The sequence below is a fragment of the Thamnophis sirtalis genome, unplaced genomic scaffold (assembly GCF_051295495.1).
Source record: "Thamnophis sirtalis isolate CommonGarterSnake01/CBP01778 unplaced genomic scaffold, rThaSir2_p1.2 scaffold_9, whole genome shotgun sequence".
Lineage (NCBI taxonomy): Eukaryota > Metazoa > Chordata > Lepidosauria > Squamata > Natricidae > Thamnophis > Thamnophis sirtalis.
This window is the reverse complement of record NW_028261389.1, coordinates 42952536-42973045: the sequence shown is the minus strand read 5'-3', so window position 1 is coordinate 42973045 and position 20510 is coordinate 42952536. Positions and strand designations below refer to the sequence as shown.

At 37.8% G+C, this 20510-nt stretch overlaps 1 protein-coding gene across 2 annotated transcripts in view; it reads left to right on the top strand.

Moving 5' to 3' along the window:
- Nucleotides 1–20510, top strand: part of NAV3 (neuron navigator 3) — a 354382-nt gene that overhangs the window by 257056 nt on the left and 76816 nt on the right. For both annotated transcript variants that reach the window (XM_087723408.1, XM_087723409.1), the window contains 3 exons: nt 3500–3608; nt 4520–4903; nt 13274–13393. In XM_087723408.1, the coding sequence (XP_087579534.1) occupies nt 3500–3608; nt 4520–4903; nt 13274–13393 (613 nt within the window). The remainder of the gene's footprint in view (nt 1–3499; nt 3609–4519; nt 4904–13273; nt 13394–20510) is intronic.

Here is a 20510-nt window from a genome sequence, read left to right as displayed (position 1 = left end):
ACGAGGTACACCACCATTAGAAAATGTTAAAAAAATTTAGCAACCACAATTGGAACTGGCAACTTGGTTATTAAGTGAAATTGCCTCTAAATAAAACTACTAAAACTACAACTGTGCTTATAATCTTACTACAATTTTCCTTCCACCCTGACACACACACACCGAATCTACTTGCAATAGGACAACATGGGAATGTTTCCACAAGACATTTATACATGGTTAACCATGGTTTATTGAATTCATCCACTAATTTCTATTGGTTCTCATATAGATTGGGCTTACACAACACTTCTAGCTCTAGCATGGAAAAACTGTTGGCTAATGTGGAATTATGGCAGAGCCCTCCTCCCGCCCCAAAAGACGAGGCAAGCCACGTTTATTTGCCTCTAAATAAAACTACTAAAACTACAACTGTGCTTATAATATTGCTTCAATTTTCCTTCCACCCTGACACACACACACTGAATCTACTTGCAATAGCCTCCGCCACAATTTTTTTTTTAAAAAAAACAATGTCAGTTGTAGGAAAGGGGAAGAATGGCTGGAGGGGGAAGGGATTTTATGAATTACCTCTCTCTCTCTCTCACACACACACACACACACACACACATTCTCCCATGCACAGAGCGGGAAAGGCGAGCAGAGACGCCGGGCTGCTTCCTCCTCCGCCGCCGCCACCTTCAATACCCAGCAGACAAAAGCAAGGGCCGGCTGGCGGGGGCTGCTTTCACCGCGGCTGTCAGTCCCTAGCCCTTCTGGAGAGTGCAACGTGCACATTCCCTCTCTCTCAATTTCTCTTGGCTTGCAGCTGCAGCTGCTCTCAGGCAGGGTCAGCCCAGAGCCTGCAATGACAAGCCCCACCCTTGCGCGGCTCCCTCTTCCTCTCGGGCTCGTCGTCCCCTGGAGAAAATAGGATCGCGCACGTGTGCAACGGCCACGGGGCTTGCCCTAGCTCTGGTTTGGGTGAAAGGGACGACGGCGGCGGGAGATTAAGCGAATTTGCCCCGAAGGCTCCCAAGACAACAGAGGCCGAGTTCAGAAAGCGCATTTTAAAAACGATTTTTTGGGGGAGGGGGGGGCGAGTGTTTTTCCCACGGCACACCTCACACTGTGCCGTGGCACACTAGTGTGCCGCGGCACAGTGGTTGAAAAACACTGTGCTAGACAATCATATGTATAGTATGCTTTAATCTGGATTCTTTCACACAACTAGAGGAGTAGACTCAATATTCCTTTCCAAATCTGGGATTCTAAAATAGAAGAAACAAATCTACTCAGACATTGTGTGAACTGTCCAAGGTTCTGGTTTCATGCTTTCAAATTTCAGATTATGTGATTATCCAGACATGACTGTACCTACTGTTATTACTTCTGATCCAGCTATCTTTTGAAAATAACTTTTGTGTTAAAATGATAGGAAAACCTTATCCTGTGGAATTTTGGGTGCTTGTGATACATCTCCCAAAATACAGGAATTTAGTGCAATGTTTTGTACCCAACGCACTGATATATAGGTTATATAAGCCACAGTATTTATTATTTTTACAGGCTTTATTTATATAGCATATAAATGCTTCAGGACTCCCCCCCCTTTTACATATATCCAGAGCAGAACAGGACAACTCACCACAGCCAACTTGGTACAGTCAATTCATCGCTGCCAATTTGCCATGACCAACTTGATGTGGCCAATTTGTCACAGGCCAACTTCCTGTGGCCAACACACTGCAGGGCAATTCAACATTTTTAAAAATTATTTAAAATAATTAAAAATATTTTAATTTTTGTCATTCACATTTTATTTTGTCCCTCCTTTTGCATCACTTCTTTAATGATTCTACTCCACCATTTCTTCAATATTATGTAACTTGTGAACGCCATGAATTGTTCTGCAGTGAGTTGACTGTGGCAACTTGGCCATGGCGAGTTGGCCACAGTGAGTTGGCTGTGACAAGTTGTCCTAGACCCTATCCAGCACATGGGTCCTCTGAAATCTGCCAAATCTGCCAAATCTCAATATGTAGAAAGTGTCTATAAACCTGACACATCCATGCAGTATAAAGTGCATTCAAGGTTATGGCTCTACCTACAAAACACCTTACACATCCATGCAGTATTCTTTGGCAACCTTTTTTGAAGGGGTTTTCTCTGTTCTTTTTCTAAGGCTGAAAGAAAGGAAGGGCTCAAAGTAACTCAGGGGGTTTCCACACCCAAGGCAAGATGTCACATTTTCTTCCTTCTAATAAAAAACCTTAACCCTCCCCTAAAGTGGTTCTTAAATATCTTAAATACTCATACTATATCTAGTAAAATGTTTTTTTTCTTGATCTAGAAAGTGAAAAAAATCATATTGTTGTATATAACTGTTTATTGCAATCTGTTACTTTATTAATCTATTAATTACAGGAAAATCTATATTTTTTATAGACACTTTATGCCAATTTCACTACTATAAAATTACAGTTGATTCTCCATTACATAATCAGAAATAGGTTGGACGCTTTGGACAAATTACTCTAGCCAAACATCATTATCTTGATAAACAGAAATAACATTCCATAAATGTATATAGACTTTTCTTTGCGACATTTCTATATGTTCTTAAACAATATCCTGAAAGTCAACTGACTTTCCCCGCCAACTTTTTTTTATTGAATTACATTTACTTGGCTTAAAAATACAACATACAGAAAGCTTGACTTTTAAATAGGTTCATAGTATTTAGAAATACTTCATTAGTCCAGCAATAGAGCAAAAAAGCAGAAAAGTATGAGAATCAGAAGAAATAAGTGAAGGTGCATTCAAGGTTATGGCTCTACCTACAAAACACTGAGGTAACCATATGCACTATTTCATCCTTATCAATACATTGCAAACTTAGAGTTTTAATGAAGTTCTACTTTCTACTCAGACAGCAACCAGAGATTCATGAAATAAGACTTTCTTCTATTTGAAATGATGAGTAGATTAGAGCAGGATATATAAAAGATATAATAAAGAAATACATTGTAAATCAGAAATTCACTTATGCTATTGATGCTGGTGGCTGTGATGATGATACATTTAGGCGTTGACTGTAAAATCATCATAATTCTGGAAGGCTTAATGAAAATAAAAGCAGAATGAAACCATGAAGCATAGGCATAGCTTTGTTTATACTGTGATTAGATTGCTGGCTGCTTAGAATACAGTAACAGTTTATTCTGATTTTCGGATAGGAAGGAAACAAGAAAAATACAAGAACAAGAACAATCAGTACTCTTTATCTCTTTCCTGTCCTCATAAGCCATTAGTTTCAATACTATATACAATTCGTTTATAGATGTGATCTTAATTTGTATTATGTAGTCATTCAAACTCAAGATTACTCTTATTTTTACGCATTTTCATCATGGTTTTGATTATAACATTGGTATGTTCTAGTTCATACTTTCTTGCACATATATGGTATGCTTTATGTATTCATATTCATATTCCTTGGTTGGTTGGTTGGTTGCAGGAGAAGATCCTGAAACAAGAAGAATGAGAACTGTAAAGAATATAGCTGATCTGAGACAGAACTTGGAAGAAACTATGTCCAGTCTTAGAGGAACTCAAATAAGCCACAGGTATTGTTTACTACTGCAGTTGGACACATGGAACAATAAAACAAAAATAGTGAAAAAGTGTATTGTCTAATCAGAATCTTCAGAATTTCTTTATTTACTGAAACAAAATATAAATTGTCTTTAAAATCTGAATAAAATCAACTTGTATAGCTCATAATTAAACAATGCCAATCAATAATTGTGCTCTATCGATGAGGCCATTCTGAATGATAAAACATTGCCTGTTACTTGTAATTTGAATCTTGCCACTTGGGTTGAAGTAAACTATTTTAATAAAATTTAATCTTGAGACTGTTTAAGAATGGAGAAAACAGGTCATTCAAAGGATTTGTTAATGGTAATGACACAGCTGAGTGACACTAGTTACCATATTCTATTAAGAATATTGTGCTTATCTTTATTTAGAATGGATTTACTGAAACAAATGGGAAATATTTCAAACTTAATCTCATTGACATATTGCAATGAAAACATAACATATTAATTTTACCAACTGGTATGTATGAGTGATTCATTACATTTTACAATGAAGTCCCTGGTTTTTTTTTTAACCCTCCCTTTTATTTTACAGTATTTTATCTTTTCTACTGGCATCTTGTCAGTGCATGCCATTTGGTGAACATTTAACATTTATTTTCCATTACAAGGTTCATTTTATTTTATTTAAATCTTATATATTAACATGGTTTTATCTCAAAGCCCACCATTGCTAAAAATATGGAAAATCTGAGAATGGAAATTGGCTTGTTTCAGAAAAATGTCAGCCTTAGAGTGACATGTTTAAAAACAGGTGCTATTTTTTCCCCTAAGTCATGTTTATTTAAAAGTAGAACTTTCCTTTGTCTACCTTTCATCCCATATGCATAGAAATATGGACACCATGGTTCAACAGTTTTTGTTTTGCTTGACAGCACACTGGAAACAACATTTGACAGTACTGTGACAACTGAAGTGAATGGACGAAGCATTCCTGGCTTAACAAGCCGATCTTCTCCAGTGACCTGGAGGCTTGGACAAGCTAGTCCTCGACTCCAGGCAGGTGATGCTCCTTCCCTGGGTGGAGGGTACCCTCGCAGTGGTGCTAGTCGCTTCATCCATACTGACCCTTCTCGATTCATGTACACCACACCTCTTCGTCGTGCAGCCATCTCTCGTCTTGGGAACATCCCCCAAATTGACATGGGTGAAAAAGGAAATAGTGACCTGGACATTTCCTCTGATGTTGATGTTGGAGGGTACATGAGTGATGGGGACATTCTTGGGAAGAGCCTTCGAGCTGATGACATCAACAGTGGGTATGTTTTTCTTTTTTGTAAAAATGAGATTATAAAGAATTCTGATTTTTTTTAAAAAGTAATTCTCATTCATAAACAGCAAGGAATGAGGCAAACATCTGAAAAATATGGTGAATTTGTTCCCAGCTGAATTAGAACTATAATAATTTATAATGAAAGTTATTAGCAAAAATAAATTAACTAATTAACTAATCACATATTTTACTGTTTAAAGCTCATTTGAATTCATGTGAATTAAATTAGTTGATTTAATTAAATTATTGTTATCTTCAGCCCTTTTTTTCTTGTTAGACTCTATTATGGAGGCAAATATACAACATGATTTTCATGTTTAATTTTTCTGATGCATGGCTCACTCTTTGTTAGTTTTTAGAAAGGCCTTGTCTTCTTGAAGACTTTTATTATAATGGATTTAAAATCTTAAATGATATGGCTTGAGGTTTTATAGCTTATGTCTTGTAAAATTGGTTATCATTTAGATTATACATAAAATTTGAATGATGACTATCATGAAGATAATAAAAGAAACTTGTCTTGTAAAGAATATGATATACACCTAACAGAAAGGAGCCCACTGCTTCTGTGAAATAAGACTCTTTGACAAATTGTTTACCCTTAGAAAATGTCTCCTAATGTTCAACCATAATCTGCCTTCCTAATTTTGAAATCCATGATTCCATGGCTGGCTTTTTGGAATGACACAGAATTTTTTGTCTCCACAGTGTTTTTCAGACACTTGAAGATTCTGCCATATTCTCCTCTATGTCTTGTTATTATCAAAGTTAAACTTGTATAGTATCTTTAATATATTTTATATAATTTAAATACTAATTTCCCAATACTTTTATGATTGCTTTTTCTGAACCTTTTCCGATTTGTTTAATTCTGCTGGACAAAATGTTCAATGTAACATCTGTGAGATGTTATCTTATTTGCTTAATATATTATTAAGCATTACATACATATTATATATGTATAAAGAATAGTTACGATAACATTAGAGATACACGTACCATGTTTTCCCGAAAATAAGACAGGGTCTTATTTTCTTTTGACCCATGAAATATGGCCTTGGCCTTATTATCAGGGGGGTCTTATTATTTTGGGGATGCAGGAGACGGCAAGCATGGGACTGCATGTCCTGTCATCCCCCATTGCCTCCCCTCCCTGTTCTTTGCGCCGACCGAGCTGCCGTCCGGCATTGCTCTGACATGTCCCATCACCACCCTGCATCGGGTTGGGCTTTCTTTGCAAGGGGGACAATCTGTAGAGCAAGAGATTTAGGAAGCCTGGACTGGCGTGGGGCAGTTTCTCCAGTGAAGCATCTGATTAATCCCCAGGGGTGAGCGTTTTGCCTCCTCTCTGCTCCAGCTTGGAAGCTGCAGAGGAAGCCTGCCATGCCCAGGCTTGGGGGGGGGAGAAGAGATGGCAAGAGAAGCCATGTCTTGCTCCATGCCTCTCACTTCTCCTCCACCCCACCTGCCACCCCTCTCGCTAAAGAGACTGTGGGGAAGGGAAGCATCCTGGATTCTGTTAACATTGGGGCGGGGTGGGAGGAGTTGGGCTGCAAGACACAGTTCCTACCCAAGACTTGCAGCTCCATCGTGTTTCTCCCTGTTTTGTCCAGGGAAGCACCCTGTGTAAAAAAAATATTGTGGGTTCAACTTTTTACTGTCACTTCTCCTCCCCCCCCCCCCCACATACCTCACTGGGCATGGCAGGCTTTCTCTGCAGCTTCCAAGCCAGGGCAGAGAGATGGCGAAGGACGAAACATTCACCCCTGGGGATGAATCAGATGCTTCAATGGAGAAACGGCCCCATGCCAGCCCAGGCTTCCTAAATCTCTTGATCCCCAGATCATCTGCCTTGCAAAGAAAGCCCACCCCAACACAAATATCGCCTCCAGCCACCTCTTCATCCTGGTGAAAGTACATTTTGAAAGGATGATCTGCAGGGGGGGATTTCCTCCACATTGGCAGTGGTGTCTCCTCACAGGGCTTCTCCCGATGTCCCAGGTGCGAAGCAACATCCCATAAAGGAAGGCATGGAAATCCATACAACTGGGGATGTCGGAAGAAGCCTTGTGAAAAGATGCTGCTGCCAATGTGCAGGAAATCTCCCCCCTCCACCTTCAGATAGCCTTGTGGGCTGGCCGGAGAGATCTTCAATGAACTTTGCTCTGTGTGTGTCTCTACAGGTGGCAGCGTCGGCAGTATCTCCTCGCAGGGCTCATTCTTCCTTCTCTCTGATCTGATTCTCAAATATTTTCAAGCAAAACACTGCCAAGAGTGGGAAGAATCTCTTCTCCCTCTCTCACCAAACTTTGCATGTAGGCGTAACATTTCACAAAGCTCCTTAATCTGCAGCTGCTGGCTCCCTCACTTTGTGTTTTTTATACACATACCAACATACCCACCCTTCCTGGTAATGCCGTTTCCCACTCCCAAGATTCCATTTCCGAGGAAAGAAGAGTGCTGGGGCTGCACTGTACTTTCCCCCCTGCCCTGACTCCTGTCAGCCTCAACTTTGCTCCTGAAACCCTGCAGGCCGTTTCTCTGCTTGAGCTCAGTCAAAGGGGTGGGGGAGCTGAGAGCAAGGGCGAGGTGAAGCTGATTGCTTCCCCTTTGCCTTCTCTCCCAAAAGCAATCTCGGGCGCAGCCATTTTTGCAGCAGGAGACTCAAGCCGGCCTTCTGAAGTGTACTGTAGCAGCAGCTATCCACAATTTTTTACCCTTATTCCGTTTCGATCCACATGGCTCATTGGGCCAAGTGGGTCGGGCTGAAATAATGATAAAAAAATTGTTATAGCTGCTGCTACATTACACTTCGGAAGGCCAGTGCAAGGTGCGTGGGGTGCATCACTTGGCCTTCTGCTGCTTTTGTGGCCGCTATCAATGGCAAAAGCAGCTGCACTTGCCAGAGGCCACAGCCTGAGCAGCACCAGCAAATCAGCTATTTTTTTAATGGCAGCCAGATCGGCTCAACTGATCCGATTAAGGAGCCGAGAAGCGCTGAGGTGACCAGGGAAGGAAAGGGCTTCCTCCTGTACTTGCCACAGCACCCTTTCACTAGGGCTTATTTTCAGGGGAGGGTATATATTTACACCCACCTCAAAAACCAGGCCTGGCCTTATTAGCAGGACATGTCGTATTTTCGGGGAAACATAGTACATTTTTATAAAGATCTTTAAAATGCAAATTATTTGTGCTGAATGTTAATTTGATATATGAGGAATATTATTTTAAAAATTAAGATACCAAAAATCAGGACAGTTATTTTGACTGGGAAATTAGAGTGACTCACTGCAAGTTAAAATTAGAGCAAGGAGATAAATTTGTGACTTTGGTAAATAGTTTATGATGAGAATATAAGAAAAAGATTCTAAGTGGTGTGAATGTCTGTAGCAAATTGGTAATATATATTCCATTAAGATGGATAAATATTGCTCTTACTATAAGAGCATGCTTCTACTTATTTTTTATATGTGAGTGAGAAGTGGGAATGACAGGAGAAACATGAAAGTAAGTTTCTGTGGAGATTATCAGTCATCCAGGTCATGGTTGAATCAAAGGTGCTTTTTCAAAAGCCAATTGGACTGCTTTTTTTCTTGAGGAAGAAGACATTTTCTTCTCATTCAAGAAGCTTCATCAGTTTGGGCAGGATGGTGGGAGGGATCAGTGATGGGATTCAACCAGTGTAACAACTGGTTTGCTGAGCATATGCTTCATGCGTAGACAGTCCATTTAGAAACAGCTCTAAAACTTACCTTCTATTGCAGTCTCAGTGAGTAAAACAGCTGAGGCGTGGCAATTGCTGTGCTGTGCCTATCAGCTGGGCTTCAACAAAGGAAATATAGGACAGACTCGTGCAGGTGTGGGTGGTCGGGCCCATATGATCCTCAGAGCTACTGGTTTGCCAGAACCGGTCTGAACTGGTAGACTCCCACCTGTGGGAGGGATGGAAAGATTGGTTCTGACAGGAATTTGGGGTGGGGAGGGAGGATTTTGAAGGATCATATTTTTTGCAGTCATGGTCATTAGCATTATCCCTGAGAAATCTTGATGCCACATGGGGGTTTATTGTTGCCCTCAGCGTCATCTATTTCAGAGTGCATGGGGGTGGGATTTTCTTGAAACTGTTGAAAAGACTGTGTTATAGACAAAAGATAGGTGATGTCTTATATGACAGCTGCTCGATGTTAACATAAATGGCCTCTTTTACCCTTCTTTCAAACATTGTGGATAGGGAGGACCATTGGTTTGAAAGAGAGATAAAAGAGAACATTTATGCTAATAGGATAATACTACTGCTGGTGTAGTATTTTTTTCATGACCACTATGGTATTATGGCTCAAATATTTCTATAAATCAGGATAGGGAGAACAAAATGGATATGACAAAACAGATCAGTGAGCCTTTAATTTGCACATGACCACCAAATCTTTCAAAAGTCTAAATAACCATAATAAAATTAATTAAATTAGTCATGTACTAAATAGCAACATTTATGATTTTTTTTAAAAAAACTTTCAATAGTGAGGTTGAAGCAAGTTCATAGTTTCTTTACTTGGAATATAATTTGCCATCTCATAATGCTATAATGTCCTTCTTTATCTTGGAATATAAAATAAAATTCTAAGCAGGTACAATGTACTTTTTTGGTTTGTTTGAACCAAAATTTGTGATAGTTCAAATAGGGGCAATCAGCTTCCAGAGAATTGGTTAAGTCTTCAGAAATCTTTGAACAAGTGTAGGAATTTCCAGAATTTAGCAGAAAGGGTTTCGAGCAATCCCAAAAATTTCACATTAAAAATTCCCTATATAGTCAGGGTTGATTCAAAGCTGAAATCTAAACATTGTAAATCATATTGAGATCCAATTGAGTTATGCAAAACTTGTCTCTAAGTAGACCAGTTGAGAACTGAGTTATATTTGTACTTGTTCATTGATTCCAAGCTCTGTTTTGACATTTAGTATGTTCAATGGATTAAACAGCTAGTGAGAGCAAGTACAGGGAAGCTACACTTCCATATCACTGGACATGCATTGGCTTCTGAAGATCTTAAGTGTTGACACAGGAGGAGATACAAAAACATGCACTCAGTTGTGAAAACCTTTGCATGAATTTTCATCTAAATGTGCTTTGAATTCATTGTGGATGTTAACTTTTATTGCACAAATATTTGTAAAGGATGCAACAATTTTACTGTTTGCAAAGTGTGGCTTATGTATGTGCACGCCTTAATCACACTAAGGCTAATGTTTCCAAAAATGTTCAGCCCTTATATAATCACAGCCCCCTTGTAATTAATTTAAGTAAACCCTGTTGACAAAGATAAGTCTGAAAATAAGCCAGACCTTATTTTTAGAATACTGTAGAAGTTTGAGAAAAGGAAGTCTGCTTTAATGAATAGTGGGGTGATGCTGTGTTTTTTTGTGTGAAAAATATAAATACTTTTTCAAGCATGCAAAGCCTACTTACTTTCTTCTCAGACTTTGCAGATGATTTTGTTGTAGATAAATTCTTATTAAATTAATATGTAAAACTTGCTGTTTTCTTCTATAACTGTTTTTACTTTACCCTAAGACTGGTTTGTTCAAATCTAGACAAGTATTTAATTTTAGATTCCACCATTTATCAGGACATGTATCATAAATTGGAGTAGTAGATGCTATCCCTGTATTCCTAGGGTTCAGGCTAAAAAGGGAGGAAAATCGTTGATCTCACTAGCCTGAAGTCTCACAAGTGTCACTCTTGACATTAAAGCAAAAACATATTGAAAGTATTTTTAAAAAGTGACAGCTTGAAGAAGAAGGTCGATTGCTGATTTTTGTTGAGTACTTTACTGATAGTAATCCTTGACTAAAAATGTAAAAAAGTATTAACTGGTTTATCAAAAGAAAAAAATTAGGTTGCCTTCCTTGAATAGAAATGATCGAAATGGCAGTGCTCTTAGCTAGAATATTTTTAAAGTACTGCTTCCATTTTATATTAAATAAGAAAAAGGCCTAATAAGCACTAAAAATATATGCTTCACCCAAGCATGCCAAACCTTATCTTTTTCATTCCCATTTTAATTACTTTAAACCTTGAGGACAATCATCCAGGAATAATTAAGAATTAATATGAGAAGGTTCTCTGTTTCATATGTGTAGCCTCTTAACTAAAAATGTTGCCCACCTGAGACTAAAGTACCTTGAACTCTTAAATATGATGTTCACCTACTTTTTCTTAATTTATAATTCTATTAAAATGGAAGCTGCAATAGTTTTACCCACCTTCACCAAATGGCAAGTATATTACAAAATAGTCTTGTATTTCAGAAACTGCAGATTTCTGCTAGAATTCATATTAGGCATACAGGCATACAAATATGTTCCTAGCATGTAGGGGTTCCTCTGAAATGTCTAAGAAATGGCACTAAGCAAAAATGAGCTTTTCATTGATCTAGCGTAAGAAAGCAAATGAACAGTAGATTACTTTAGGCTAGTAAACCAATGTTTGAAATCACTATTTATTCTTTGTTTATGGATTGCAAATGTATGATATGTAAAATGCACATGGTTTATATCTAATATCCTGGTTTATTCCCAGTTTGCTTTTCAGTAATGTCTAGGTTCTGAACTGTTCACAAATGCAACAGAAACTAAAGATTGAAAAGTAAATAAAACATAGGCTAATAAACCATGACTATTTTTCCCGAGGTTTAGAATTTAAGAAGGTTATATTGACATCAGATTAGAATCCTAGCTAATCCTACACACTGTATCATTGTGACCCTACACATAATAACAAGCTTTGGTAAATTCACTAGGAATATATTATATGTCCTGATCACAGCAGGTACAAAGAGGATACAAACATACCAGTGGAGCCATAATTCTATCCTCTCCTACCCTTGCAGGATGTATGATAACGTATCCATGTATCCTCTGAAACGCATATCAGTTTTGTGAATAAGGCCATTTTAATTAGGAAGAAAATGCAGTATCAAATCATAAATATTTTTCCTTTTGTGGTGTAACTGGGAAATAAAGAAGAGGGAAGTAAGATAGCTTATAGTAGAAAAAATATGTATCCTTTTAGCTGATTATTTTCTGCATGCATCTGGGAGGCAGGGAGAGAGAGAGAGATAATATGAATAGAACTCATCAAATTTACAGATGACACTAAGCTTGCACGAATAGTCAACACCCCAGAAAACAAGCTTAGGATTCAAAAAGAACTCGACAGACCAACAATGGGCCCTATCCAACAACATGAAATTTAATGTGGAGAAAAGCAAAGTTTTACACCTAAATAGGAAAAACCAAAGATACTAGTACAGATTAGTTGAAACCTGGCTCAAAAACAGTAACTGTAAGAGAGACCCTGGAGTCCTAGTGGATGATCACTTAAACATGACTCAGCAGTGTGTGGCAGCAGCCAAAAAAACCTAATAAAATCCTTGGTTGTATAAACAGAGGCATAGAATAAAAAACATGTGGAGTATTTTTACCGCTTTATAAATCCTTAGTAAGACCACATCTGGAATGCTGCATCCAGTTTTGGTCACCACATTACAAAAATGTTGACACTTTGGAAAAAGTGCCAAGAAGAGCAACTAAGATGATTAAGCACCTCCATACAAAAACATATGATGAATGGTTGCAGGAGTTGAGTATGGCCAGTCAAGAGAAAAGAGGAAATGATAGCAGAATTCCAGTATTTGAGGGGCTGCCACAAAGAAGAGAGGGACAACTTATTTTCCAAAGCACCAGAAGGCAAGAGAAGGAACAATGGATTGAAACTACTCAAGAAGAGAAGAAATCTTGAATAAGGAGAGACTCATAATTGGGAGGACAATTAACTAGTGGAACAGCTTGCTTTCAGAAATTGTAGGTACTTCATCACTGGAGGGTTTTAAGAAAAGACTGGACAACCATCTATTGTATCTGAAATGGTATTAGGGTCTCCTGTTTGAGCAGGAAGTTTGGCTAGGTAATCTCCAAGGTCCCCCCCCCCCAGCTTTATTCTGAGAGAGAGAGAGAGACAGAGACAGACACAGAGACACAGAGACAGACAGACAGACAGACACACACACACACAAACACACACACAAAAATAACACACATATTACTGTTAGGTTATGACCCAGAGAAAGTAACTGTGATTAGCATATTTAAATCTATATGGGATCTTAATTATAGAGATCTTATTTTATCATTTGTTTTAACAAGGTTCACTCTGATGAAGATTACAGTATAAACTGCAAGGAACAAAAATATTACCTTTAATTCATATCGATAATAGTTGAGTGGTATAGCATAAAAACATGTCTACAAGTTGTAGCCTTTCCTACTAATTTATTTTTATATGTATTATTTTTAGTTACATGACTGATGGAGGGCTCAATCTATACACAAGAAGTTTGAATCGAATTCCTGACATAGCTGCCTCTCGAGATGTCATTCAAAGAGGAATTCATGATGTGACAGTGGATGCAGACAGGTAAAGCTTTCTTTTTCAATACCAAAGATGTTTGGGAAAGTTATTCAAGGCAATTAATTTTCAGATATGTAAATATTGGGATCAGTAGCTGTAGGTTGGGGAGCATTAAAAATAATTGCAACAAAACCTAAGTTGGAGCTGGACAATTATTGAAGAGAATTGTGTATTCTTGAAGGACATAATGCCTTCTCCTCCCCCAAATCTCTTGTATCAACATCCACCAGACAGTTTCTATCAGAATGACCAATAATTTTGTGATTTATCAAGTGCTGCAAATAAATTGGCCTGTAGAATACAAAGGCAGAGCAGCTGCCTAGCAATAATGCCAGCATTTAAGAATTTCTTCTTGTAAATCAGATGGTGATTAAAACTAACAAATTTCTGCATAACAGGATTTGTGCTATAATTTTTATTTTGTATTTTAGACTATTTTCTGCTTTGTGCATATACTGCAGATTATGATGTCCTTGTGCTTGTGGAGTGTAGCCCAATGGCTAGTTTACAGTGAGATTGTAGCCTTCACATTTCAATTCGTTTCCCACCTCTTGACAAAGTTCCTATGCCATCTGCTACAGCAGGGAGAATTTGACAGTAGTGCCAGCTTCAGCTCAGACTAATCCAAAGTGAGTTTTTCATCCAACTCACGATAAAAAAAAAATATGTCATCAAAAATATGAAATATGAGTCCATGTTTAAGTTGTTAAATAATGTCTGAACTCCCCCCATTAGTACAGTATTTACTTTAGCAATAGACGGATGTATTTTAGCTAGCTAGGGTAGAACAAGACTAGGTGGAAGGTTCACAGAGGGTGATTCCCATCTGAAATAAGGAAAATTTTCCTGGCATAACTGCTATTAAGGAATGGAACATCTATCTCCTGGAGCCATGGGTTCTCCATCATAAAGATTTTTAAGAAGAGGTTGATCAGCCATTTGTCTGAGATGATACGAAGATTACTGCCCTCAAGATCCCATCCAGCCAAGGGATCTGTATTTACCATGCATATTTTCTGTTGTTTTTTGAATGGCTCCCCGCCCCCAGATTTTTACAACCCAGTAATAATGTTTCTTTACAATATGCTTCTTCTGCACTTATAATTTGGACTTGAAACTTGTATCGAATAGTTTTCAGACATTGGAAAAGAAAGACTCAGACATTTCATAGACAAGGAAAAAAATGATTGTGTGCTTTAATAATCAAATAAACTGGCACTAAAATCATAAGATGTTAATTTGCTTTAGCTAAAATCTTCTTTATACTAAAGCTATTTATTTTCTGGACCAGTCCATGCAGTTGCCTAAATATATTTGCATTAGATTGCAGAGGAGTTGAGCAAACAGTCACAGAGCTACAGGTGAATGCAAGCAAATCTGTTTACTTGTTTTATTCATGAAATTGCTTTATTGTATAAGTTTCAAAGAAAATAGAGCCTCCACATTTCTAATTTTTATCTCTTTGTAACAATTGGAAAGACTATCATTTTGAGGACTTCCTGATGCATGTATTTAATTTACAGCTACTATAAAGAAAATTATTTTCTTTTCTCAAATCTAAAATATTGCATTTAGATTGGGCCCATCACATTTTAGAAAGCAATTGAAAAATTGAAGCATTTCCATAGAAGAGTAATCAAGACAGGAAGGAACCTGAAAAGACCTCCAGCTACTGTTGTAAATACCAGGTAGCAGTCGGTGGTACTGGGTATGTGTAGCTGGAAGAAAAGAAGGCTGCGGGAATATATTATATTTGTCTTCTTTAAGCAGTTAAGGGTTTCGTTTAATTAAAGCCTCTCTCTTAACCAAGAAAGAATTATAATAGGAATAATACATGAGAATATTTATCTCCTTGCATCTGGTGCTCTTTTGATCCCTTATATTTCTAATTTTGCAGATACTAAAATTCTTAAAACCAGTAATAGAGGTATCCTGTCTGCTACCTTGGTTTTTTGCTTCACTCCCATGTACATGGCTGAAGTACAGGTTTAGGAACTAGAGCTTTTGTGTGTGTGTGTTGATTACAGCTGGGAAATATAAAAGTGAGAGTCATTTGTATCTCATTATTACAGGAGGAAAATTTCAGTATGTGCAATGTAGCAGATTGTCCTAAATAGGCACTGTGCTTTAAATACACCTGCAGAGCATGCATTTTCTCTGATTTCACTGCAGCAAATTCTAGGAAGAAAACAGATCTATACATAGACTGCTTTTAATTAGAGCAGTAATTTTGTATGAAAATTCAGGCCATGTGCTATGTTAATTTTCATTTCAAATTATATAAAGGTTGCAGCTCTATTATCTGTGAAGAGATTTCATTTTATTTATATTAATCTATAGATATAAGCTCCTAAAATTTTAACAGTTCTAGTGCTATGCAACACAAAATGCTATTGTTAATATAAATGATGCTTTGCGTAAATTTTTATTTTATTTAGTTTTCTACTCTGGGGAGTATTAACGATATCTAACAATATTTTTTTAAAAAAATATATAATTAAAAAACTATTTAAAATGAACAATAACATAGTGTATACATTAATTTATGAATTTAAAATATGACAAAGGTTGTGTCTTTACAGATTTTCTAAATTAGAGGCCAGATATAACTCTTTTTGTCAAAAAGTTAATTTCTAAATTTCCTGGACATTTTAGTAGCCGCTCAGTTAAGTTAAGTAACAGAAATGTTCTGATTCTTTTGATAATCTTGAACAATTCAAGATTTTAAAGGGAATTACAAACATTTTAAATTTCACCTAATAGGCAAGTGGCAAACAGATTTTTTCAGAATAATATGATTAGGAAAGTTTACACTGGTTAACGTTGTGGCAGCGGCTCTTGTACCAGCTGAAGATCTAATCAGTTTTCAAGGATAATCTATGCATAACATGTTGTGGTAATCTAGAAAGGGTGTACAGTAGATAACAATATAAAATCTGACTCATTTCATGTCATATGAGAAGTAATTATGCAAATTCACTCTTAATCATAAACACCCTCTTCAAATCCAGTGACAGCCAAGGACCTAAGTGGGCCCAAGTATATGAAACTGCTGGTCCATGAAAAGTACAACCCCATTCAAAAGACTGAATCTTAGACACCAGAACCCTATTTCAATATTTCTGTTTGTGTGAATTTAATTTCAGCTTATTTCCCCTGCTTAGTTCAGTATCAAACTTTGGAAACATGTAAATTAAGACTCAATCATCCAGGCCAAAAGTATCTAAAAAGGTTAGATCATGGCAACTGGATCAAAGTTTGTTAATCTGAGATGTTTTGTTACTGAAGAAGCCATCGCTGGATCCAGCCATTTTGAACAACTACCGTCCAGTCTCCAACCTCCCCTTTATTGGGAAGGTTGTTGAGAAAGTGGTGGCCTCTCAACTCCGACGGTCCTTGGATGAAGCCGATTATCTGGACTCCTTTCAGTCTGGATTCAGGCCTGGCTACAGCACGGAAACCGCTTTGGTCGCACTGACCAATGATCTCTGGAGAGCCAGGGATAGAGGTCATCCCTCCATCCTAGTGCTCCTTGACCTCTCAGCGGCCTTCGATACCATCGACCATGGTATCCTTCTGCGACGGTTACGAGAGGTGGGGGTGGGAGGCACCGTTTTTCGGTGGTTCTCCTCCTACCTCTCAGACAGGTCGCAGTCAGTGTTGGTCAGGGGGCAGAGGTCGACCCCTAGGCCCCTGAAATATGGGGTTCCTCAGGGTTTGGTCCTGTCCCCCTTCCTGTTTAACATCTACATGAAGCCACTGGGTGAGATCATTCGATGGCCCGGGATAAAATACCATCAATACGCGGACGATACTCAGTTGTATCTGGCCGCCCCGTGCCAACTCAGTGAAGCGGTCGACATGATGTGCCAGTGCCTGGAGGCTGTCAGGGTCTGGATGGGGGTTAACAAGCTTGTGTTCAATCCAGACAAGACCGAGTGGCTGTTGTGTTTCCCTCCCAAAAATTTGGTTAGTATTCCATCACTCAGGCTTGGGGGTGACATTTTATGCCCCTCAGACAGGGCTCACAACTTGGGAGTCCTCCTGGACCCACAGCTGACTTTAGAACATCATTTGTTGGCTGTGACCAGGGGGGCATTTGCCCAGGTTCGCCTGGTGCACCAGTTGCGTCCCTACCTGAACTGGGAGGCACTCGCAACAGTCACTCACGCCCTCGTGACCTCAAGACTGGACTACTGCAATGCGCTCTACATGGGGCAGCCCTTGAAGAGCATTCGGAGACTTCAACTTGTCCAGAATGCAGCTGCGTGAGCGATTGTGGGTGTACCTCGATACACCCACGTTACACCTATCCTCCGCGAGCTGCACTGGCTTCCAATCGGTCTCCGGATATGCTTCAAGGTGCTAGTTATCACTTATAAAGCCCTTCATGGTATTGGACCTGGGTACTTGAGAGACCGCCTGCTGCCAATTACCTCCCAAAGACCCATTAGATCGCACAGGGTCGGCCTCCTCCGGGTTCCGTCTACCAGCCAATGCCATCTGGCTACGACCCGGGGGAGGGCCTTCTCTGTTGCAGCTCCGGCCCTTTGGAACGAACTCCCCACGGAGATTCAGACCCTTACCTCTCTCCTGGCCTTCCAAAAAGCCGTTAAAACCTGGCTATGTCGGTAGGCCAGGGGTTGATGAGCTCCCTTCCCCTCTCGACAGGTGTGGTTGTTGGCTATTTTAAATGCTTGTCTTGTTATTTGTATGTTCCCTTTCCTGCTTGAGTTGTTCGCCGTCCTGAGTCCCTGTAGGGAAAAGGGCGGCATATAAATAAAACAAACCTCAACCTCAACCTCAACTCATCCAAGTAACTTCTCAGTCAAAATAAAAAATTAGGCAGAGTCAGAGAGTTGTTGGAATCTACTAAGTCTTGCCACCAACTGCAGGGGCTTCTCCCCAAAATGCATTGCAATATTATACATCATATAATATATCACAGTAAAACAGTGTTTTGCTATCAAGCATGGTGTCTTAAGGCAATCAATAGGTGTCAAAAATTTTTTTGAAAAGCAGTTCTTGTAATAAAACTATACACTGTAGAGAAAAACACTTAAAGGGAACTAAAGATTCTTAATGGTTGAGAATAATTCTTTGTTCTTTTTATGATATGGTTTAGGAATTGCTTTGAAAAAAATCTTTATTTGTAATACACATGAATAAAATCTTCTGAGAGAATGAGAACCTTCAAACTGATGATAAATTCTAAGTGGCTCCCTCTTACCTATGAGTGAAAGCAGCTATTTCCGTCTTATATTTTAAAAGAAGAAAGAGAATGTATGGCTGCTTGAATTTGAAGAGGGAGGGTGTTTAAATCAAAATTCCAATGAAATAAAGAATGTGTTGAAAGAACTTTTCAGTGAACTAATTAAATGTTGCTGGAACAATAACCGAAAATGAAGAAAACTGGCAAACTGTAGCTGGCCTCAACAATTCATGTTATCTGGGGTATTTTTTTGCTATTAAATGACTTAGACATGGTAAGAGTTCATTCATGTGTTGTATATTGTTTGAACATGCTCAATATAGCCAGTATCATTCAACTAGGGAAAGCTAAGAGGCAAATTTATATTAGTCATATCATGCCTGAGCCTACACTGCTTGGGAAAAAAATTCTGATATGAAGCAATGCTGTAAAAGATAACATCAGAAGAACTGTATAAATATTTGAATTAAACAAAGTGATTGACTTTTAGTTCTATAACACTGATCTAAGCAAGACTGCTCACAAATAGTTTCTCATCACTCTAACAAGATGAAGCAAATGTCTCCATGGGAATCTTTATGCACATTGATACTCTAACTTCAAAGTTCATGTGAAGCAAGAAAAGTTCCTCGCAGTAATTACATCCCAACTCATAGATTTTGCTACATCCATAATGTACTAAAATTAGAATAAAATTATTATGGAATGATTAGCTATCAGCCTCAAAGTAACATAATAAAGAGTAGGGTTTTTTGAGGACTAGAGTAACTCCCTTTGTTATTTACTACAAAAATAGACTTCAACCACTGTCTCATTCCAAATGCTATCTTCCTTTTTAAATAAAGCACAACATTAACTAAGTTAAGTTTGTACCAATTATGAAATCAGAGGAAGAGAAATGCAATCATGTCTTTTCCATATCATTCTTACTATGTGTTAAATTTAATTCCACATTCAAAACTGCCACAGTCTCATTCTTGTCCTCTTCTTCTATCACCCTTTTAAAATTCATTTTTATGATATTAGATAGACTCAAACATAACTTCTGAATGCAGCATTCCCAAATATTTTGTTAGAACATTTTGCTTCATTCTGTATTAGTGGAACTCTTCTCCTTTATAATTAATTATAACTGTTCTATAATCAGTTCTTTCTTTTTTCCTCTAGTGTCTAACTTTTGAAGTGTCTTCTTATCATGCTTTTCCCCCAATCAACATTTTCCCACAGGAATGTTTCTTATTCTTGGTACCGTACATATATTTTATAGAATTTTAAATAATCCACAGGAATGAACCTTGTAATTAATTTCGAAATCCTATTTCAAATCCAGGTGGTCTCTTAATCTGTTTACAACTTTACAAAATCAATGTTTTAATCATCTTTTTCCTATTTTCCAATTTCCTATTTTCCAAAGTTACAAGTGCCATTGTAACTTTGAATGGTCACTAAAGCAATGGTTGTAAGTCAAGGAATCAAGGATTAGTGTATACCTTACGAATCATTTTGAGTTTATAATACCAACTACTTAATTCAAAATAAGCCTAATAATTGTAATAAATAATTACTTTAATTTTTTTTGCTTTTGAAACATTTTAATTTACATTGCTTCTAAATTTTAACTAGTGAATTATAATTAAGGAATGAGTTAGTTTTGTTGTTGCATAGTGAATGTTATTAATATTTTCACACATTAATGTAAAATATGCAAAAAATGTTTGATACAAAAAATAAATATTTTGTGATATGTATCAGCTACTGTTCAGGATTATACAGAAACAAGAATAACCATTGTCATGATAACTTGCTGATAAATGCATTTTATCTTAAATTAATTACAGAAGCAAATACTTTTTCATATGTAGGAATTATTGCTTCATTTTTTAAAACAACAGCAAAAACATTTGCTTAAAA